General features: G+C 43.3%; 1 protein-coding gene across 1 annotated transcript; it reads right to left on the reverse strand.

Moving 5' to 3' along the window:
- Positions 1-981: 981 nt before the first annotated feature.
- pomt1 (protein-O-mannosyltransferase 1) lies at positions 982-6305 on the reverse strand. Its single transcript, XM_083904727.1, has 18 exons — positions 6224-6305; positions 6083-6133; positions 5823-5969; positions 5334-5442; positions 5185-5244; positions 5013-5106; positions 4739-4894; positions 4388-4518; positions 4206-4301; positions 4038-4130; positions 3827-3923; positions 3502-3594; positions 3301-3421; positions 3109-3206; positions 2729-2842; positions 2427-2553; positions 2166-2343; positions 982-1393 (listed from the first exon to the last, which is right to left on the reverse strand). Exons 1-18 carry the CDS (start codon positions 6288-6290, stop codon positions 1219-1221), a joined length of 2007 nt encoding a protein of 668 aa, XP_083760853.1. The 5' UTR covers positions 6291-6305; the 3' UTR covers positions 982-1218.
- Positions 6306-7344: the final 1039 nt, after the last annotated feature.

Here is a 7344-nt window from a genome sequence, read left to right on the forward strand (position 1 = left end):
TTTATGGGATAAGCAATGCTTTTAGTGGGATGAGCATTAGTAGTACCAGTGTACTTGGTACTAAACCCAGTACTAATACAACAATTAGAAGTGGAAGTACTACACCTTACGTGTAGGGCTTTTTGACGTTCCACAGCCTCCGTCTCCTCCTGTGCGTTTGTCCTCCCTCAGTAGGAATACCTTTCGTCTTTATTTACTTTACTTTGTGATTATTTTGTTTTTATTCTGTCTAAATAATGTGCCTGCACGCGCCTCAGAGCACCAATCAACGCAGGTCTCTCGTCAACATATTACCCGGCAGGCTTTGCGGTGAGATAACATTTCTCGCGCTGTTTTGCCTTTGTAACCAAAACCCGGGTCAAATACCTTAGATACTGAGTTTATTTAGCTGTTTGTGTAAGTATATACATGTTATTACGTTTCTCCGTCTAAGTCTAAAGTCACAACCACAAGAAAGAACCAACCAAACGCCACTCATCCTGTCCGCTCTTAATGTTGTTCCCTTGTCCGCTCTTAATGTTGTTCCCCTGCCGGCACTTCCCGTCCAACTTTAGTTCCGGTGGATTACTTTTTCTGTTTGGTTCAGATGAAACATAGTTTCTTCTTAAATCAGCATCTGCTTCAAATTATTATTATTGTAATTTTTGTTATTTTATCATCTTTATGTTAACAACACCATTTACCAAGGAAACTAATAAATAAAAAAAAGGAAAGCATATACTAAAAAGTTAAGTTAATTTCATCACTCAATAAATCTAAAAACATGGAGTACACTTTTTTGGGACCACATGCCAGCCATAAACTCCGGATTCAGATGGGTTTTATTGGAAAACCAACAATATTCATGCTTGCATGGAAAGTGTACAGTATTTACAGTCTCCCTCTTCTATCTCTGCCTTGACTCAGAATTCTTTAAAAATTGTCAGAATGAAAGAATGTTTCACATTTCATGAGCTCAAAACACACACGAAGTCCGTCAGCAGCAGTTTAGTTTTTATTTCAGTCTCCTGGCAATCCTCTCTGTTACTCCATCAGAAGGTGGGGCTACACAGTAAGGTCCAAGGACAGAGGTTGTAACTTCGATATGATGCAGCTGATGGTGCATTCAGGTGCTTCCCTTTGGTTTGTAAACATTCATCTCACCATGATTGGGAAAACAAATGCACCCTTTCCCATAGACACCTATCTGTCCACCCGTCTCTCTCTCGCTCTCTCTCTCTAGCGTCGGCGGTACAGAATGTCCCATGTGGTTCTCCACTTAAGTCCTTGCAGCTGATTTGCTGAGAGCTCGGGGTTGCCATAGGTTAAAGGGCAGAAGGTTCGATATGACAGAAAGGCTGAAAACAACACAGCTGATGCACACACATACAGCGCTCGCCGGTGTGTCCCACTGCTGCAAAGAAAACAGAGTTCATACTCTCTTATTTACACATGTACAGTAAATAACAACAGTGAGACTTTAGAAAGCTGTAGCTGCCCAGTTGTGCGATCACCTGCATAGAAATTATTTATTTGCAAAGTTACAATCTGGGTTTAGAACCCACCATAGCACAGAGACTGCACTACTAAGAGTAAAAGACGATATTCTTATGGCCTCTGAAAAAGTACTGGCTTCTATACTGGTCCTGCTGGATCTCAGTGCAGCATTTGACACTATAGACCATGAGATCCTGCGACTAGAACAAGATGTCGGGATTAAAGGATCGGCACTTGTCTGGTTCAAGTACTATTTATCGAACAGATTTCAATTTGTTTTTGTAAACGAGGAATCCTCCATACTTTCTAAAGTTAATTAGGGAGTTCCTCAGGGTTCCGTGCTTGGCCCAGTTCTTTACCCTGTACATGCTGCCACTAGGCAACATTATCAGGAAACATAACATAAATTTCCATTGCTATGTGGAGGACACCCAGCTATACGTATCTGTACGGCCGGACGACCCAAACCCCTCAATTAAACTCCAAGATTGTCTTATAGACATACAGACATGGATGACCCAGAACTTTCTAATGCTTAACACAGAAAAAAACTGAGGTCATGGTCCTAGGGCCAAAATACATAAGAGCACAACTTTCAAGTGGAGCTATAAACCTAGGTAGTAACACCCCAGTCCCCTGCAATACAGTAAGGAACCTAGGGGTCCTGTTTGACCAGGATTTGTGTGTACCTGAGCAGATGAGTGTGTGTGTGCTCCAGCAGGGCAGGGCTCAGCAGGTACAGGTAGCAGAGGGCCGGCAGGTAGTGATACAGGAAGAGCGTTTTCTCCATCAACAGGAAGGGAACGAAGTTAACCAACCAGCCGCCAACACATACACAGCCCAGACAGACAAACTGACTCCACACACCTGAACAACACAGAACACACACACACATTATCACAGGCTGAGGTTAATATCAGAGATGTATGTAGAATTTGATGGATTTGTACCATCAGGTAGGTCTTTGAAGCCCCGCCTCCTCCTCAGCAGGTAAACAGCTGCTAGCAGCTGATAGGCCAACAGGCTGAGGATGGCCACACCCCACGATACTGGGTTACCAATAAGATGAATCTGAGCCTGAGGTAAACAAAATTCTTATTCACCACTATGCATTACACACATTGTAAACAACTCTTTCTTTTTCCACTTATACACCACACTGCATTAGTTGTGATCGTCAGGGTTCAGGTGAGATAAAGTATTATGTCTATGAGTGTCCTTACAACCATAGAAAGACAAGAATGTGTGTTACGTTGGAGGATGGGTGCAGCCAGTATGCAATGTTGGTTTCCATGGTGATCCACTCTGAGGGGGAGGAGCTGTATTTATGTTCAGAGTCCTCCTGTTTCACTGTCAGCATCTTCCACTGTCATGACATTACAACATTACATCATCAGTCAGCTGTCATGGTGGAAACATGACATCAGAGAATAAGGCGCTGTTGTTGATAAGTCTTTAAAACTGTTGCATGTAAAACTTACATTATAACATCACAACTTCTGTCTCTAAACTTATGACCAGGTTAGTCTTATGTGTTAAACAGGGTTTGAAAAAAAAAACCCACACTTGATGAATGTAAATGTTTGCAACGTAAAGACGAAGAGATGATCTAATTGGACAGAAATACTGTACCTGAAGTTCTAAAAATTTGGCCCAGAAGGAAATTTTTCTGTCAACATCGATGTGAGTTGGAGAATGAAGCTCCGCCTCCCTTTCCTTCTGCTCCTGACCTACACACACACATACACACAAACAGTGACCACAATTGCAAAAATAATATATTTCAATATAATATATTTACAGAAAAGGGTCAGGAAGTCGTACTTGTTCCATATCGATGTTCCTCCACTGTCCATCCCAAACTGCCACTGTGAGCCTTAAACAGTTTCTCTGCTACAACCTCCAGCTGACGAAAACCCCAGTCTGGAAGAGACACGCTACTGAGCTACACCCACACACACACACTTGTTATACCTCTGAGGACCCTTCATGACACAATGAACTGCGGTCACTTCCTGTTTGCACCTTGAGGACAGCTGAGGTGTTGACATGGACCAGTCGTACCTCAGACAGGATCGTCTTCCACACCTCTGACTCAGCCTCCCTGTTTGAGATATCCTGAACACACACACACATTATACCTCTGACATCACAACAGCAAGATAAACACATAAAAACACACAATCCCACATGTGCATGAACAGTGTTCAGAGTTCTTTGGGGGGTTTTTTCATGAAGAAGAATAAATCAGGCTTTTCATACAGTGACACATAATCAAGGCTTATTACACATAAAGCCTTACAGTCCACTAAGATTTGGTAAACTATAACCACCCTGCTTAACTACTCACCACTCTCCACAAGTTCTGAGCTGCCATGGAAACATTGAAGTCTATATAACCTGAGACTTCCTGAGCATGAGGACTCATGGGAGCTGCTACATCATGACTGAAACACACAAACATGATATCTGATCCTCCATATATTCTTACAATTGAACCATATCATTTCGGTGGACTTTTTGATGTACCACAACAATCCATGTTCAGATTACGTGCTTACCTGTTGAGGAAACGTGTGGTCATCCCATGAACCAGCTGGATGATATCACCATGACGGACAGGTCGAGGAGGACTGCCGACCACCAGCTCCTGTCTGACACAGAAGGACGTGTGAGACAGACAAGACAGGGACTAAATGTCCCTGCAATCGGGCAGACTGGTGAGCTACCTGCCAGGATTTTTGACAATCCACCAGTTGTTGACATCTTTGAAGGGATAACAGGTGACCTGCTGCTGGTGGGAGCTGCCCCGTCCATTTTCATACCTAAACAAACACACAGGGAAAAACAGTCTGTCAAACTTTACCTCAGGGGATTGTGGTTGACTATTGGTCTTGTGAGGTGGCAGAACCTGATTGGGTAGTTGGCTTTGTGTGAGTGAAGCCAGCAGGGGATTGGCTGGGAGGTAGAGCTTCTTAAAGTCACTTGACTGCCGAAGGCAACTTCCAGAGGTTGACCCTGAGTGATCCTGGAGAGACCACCCTGAAGACAGAATCAACCAATCAGTGATTTCCCACCTCTCTGCCTCCAATTTCCTGTCTCTCTTCACCATTAAAGGCAAAAGCCCCAAAAAATATAGTTTTAAAAAAAAGTGTATCGCAAATTTTAATAGAATTTTTTAAAAAGAGAATTATGGCAATAATGTATCCGTTTTTTTGGGGTGATGGAAACACACCTAATGAATGTGTATGCGTGTTCATACCTGCAGACCTGCCTGAAAGGCGGAGCTCATAATTTGGTCATGTGGTCCACTGCGGTTCAGGATGCCAAGGTGAACATAAAACCAGAACACATAGAGCAGGACAGGAACAACCAGCAGACACACAAATCTACACACACACTGTACACACACACTGAGCTACACACACACACACACACACACACACACACACACACACACACAATGAACAGTCATTATATAAATAGATTTTTATTAAGTTAGTTTTAAAGCTTGTTCAGTCTGAAGTTTGACTCACATGACTGACAGTTCGATCTCCAATCATGTTCCAGGTGTGCAGAGAAGCCACACCCAGCAACAGCAGGTAGGAGAACACGCCCATATACTTCACCCTGACACGACAAGAACATTTAAAATTTAATAATGTCATAAATACAAGTGTGGCCAGAGATAAGAGATCAATTCCTCACCCAATTGCTGCGCCACAGGAGGCTCCACAGAGGAGCAGCCAGCTGTACCTGAGCCAGGAGCTAAGGAGGAGGTGAAGCAGAGAAGTCACAGGAGAATCAAGAAAAGCCAGTCGGGTTGATATCCAAATCCAAATCAAGTTCACCCTTACCTGCTGGGAGCATTATGGAAACGCAGGTAAGAGAAGAAGGCCAGCAACACAAAGAAGATGAGAACTGACTCCAGTAACATGAAACGTGATTGGACAATCAGGGAGTTCTCTGGAAAACAACAGAAGCCAGAACGCCCAGCGCTCACTCTAGAGTGTTGGGCGTTCTAGAAACACTTCAAACACTTCAAATTCAGTTTAGCACATGAACACGGCATGCTCAACTTTTACCCCAAACATTTGACATTATCCCCCATGACCCCATGATCAGGTTATAGTCTGAATGCCCCTGCCCATTTCAGCCTCTAAAAGCCACACAATTAAGTCCACTAAGACCCTACTTTAAATTAAATCCATGAATGCCTCAGACTTGTTTCTCATCACAGATACTAATTCTTAGAACTTGGATAATATCTCATGAAGAAATAACACACATGTGAAGTTAACATTGTTTGACGCATTTGAATGACATACATATGACAACATACTCACCCAGCAGCAAAAGCAGTGCAGCTCCCAGAGCAGAAAGATGAGAAAACTTCAGCTCCAGAGTCAAAAGGTAAGCCAGAGGAACACAGAGAGCTCCACACAGAGCAGGCAGTAGCCGCAGACTCCACACACTCACACTGAAGGGATACTCTGTACAACAAAACAAACACATACAGCAGGGATACTCAAAATAATAAGAAAAAAAAGAAAATAAATGGGTTAAACAGTCAGACTAAAACTAATAAACTTCAAGATAATTCTACCTGCTCCAATTCTGTTCCACACAAAGTTTCCATCAAATCCTCCCAGGTATGCTGCAACACACACACAATTACATAGATTTAGTAATAATGAAGAGGCAATATTGTACATGCAGGACCAGAGGCTATGTTACAGTGACTGACCTCCAAGAGCCAGGATCATGTGACCAAGTGGCGGCCCACTGTCATCAATGAAGAAAACTCTCTTCATGTAGAGAGAAACGAACTGACCATAATACACCTCATCAAACCTAAACACAGAAAACAAAGCAGAGACGTCTGATTGTTGCTGATTGTATTAAGACGTGGTCTCTGATGCATGGGTGAATTAAACACACTCACACAACAGCATTGGGGTAGCTAAGGTGGCTCAGTCTGGTCCACAAAGCGAGCAGGGAGACCAGGACCAGGACCAGGTCCACCTGAGCCGTCACCACCAGGGGGAGCTGCAGCATCACTGAAACAACACAAAAACATCACTGTGCTACTACTTTATGTGAAAATATGAAAAAATAAAAATAAAATATGAACGTAATCATAACAGGACACTTTCTGTTGTGAACTGTTGATTACTGATTATTTTTAGGGTTACGATTTCATTTTGGTTCGGTTAAGGTAAGGGTGTGTGTGTGTTCACAGTGGATAAGGCGTAAGTAGACGTGTTGCACTCCAGTAACCAACGACAGCAGTTTTAGCACGGAACTCCAGTTAAACTGTTTGTGAACATCGGACTAACACGTCCGGGGTCCGGTTGTTTCAGTTTAGATGATTAAATATTCAACAATAATGGACAGGTGTCAATAAAACGAGGGGTAGCGGGGCTAGCAGTCGTTAGCATCAAGCTCGCCGTTTGCGCTCACATTCCCGCAACACTAACGCAACAGCTGACCCGGTGACGTCACTCCATTCTTTTTAAACATACCCTGTTGACGGTACGCTTCCCCGGTCAGCTGCAAGGCAAAGACGGTCGGTTTTGACGGTCCCCCGGTGTGTTTACAGCAAACTGCCAATCGATGCGATCGATTAGTTCTGTCTGCCTGTCTACTCGCCGAGTCGCTCGGAGCTCAGTTGGACATCCTTGCGCCTCTGCTGTCACCATGGTAACAACAGATGAGGGTCTCCGCTCTCATCGTCCATGATTGTTTTTTATTTTTGGTTATTTTGTGATGAGCTAACTTGTCAAATTCACTATTATTAAACATTATTACATTAAAACATAATTTAAAGTGTGGCCCGTGGTCCACTGGTCAGAAGTAAGGCAGGGG

This window comes from Microchirus variegatus (genome assembly GCF_963457635.1).
Source record: "Microchirus variegatus genome assembly, chromosome: 18".
NCBI lineage: Eukaryota > Metazoa > Chordata > Actinopteri > Pleuronectiformes > Soleidae > Microchirus > Microchirus variegatus.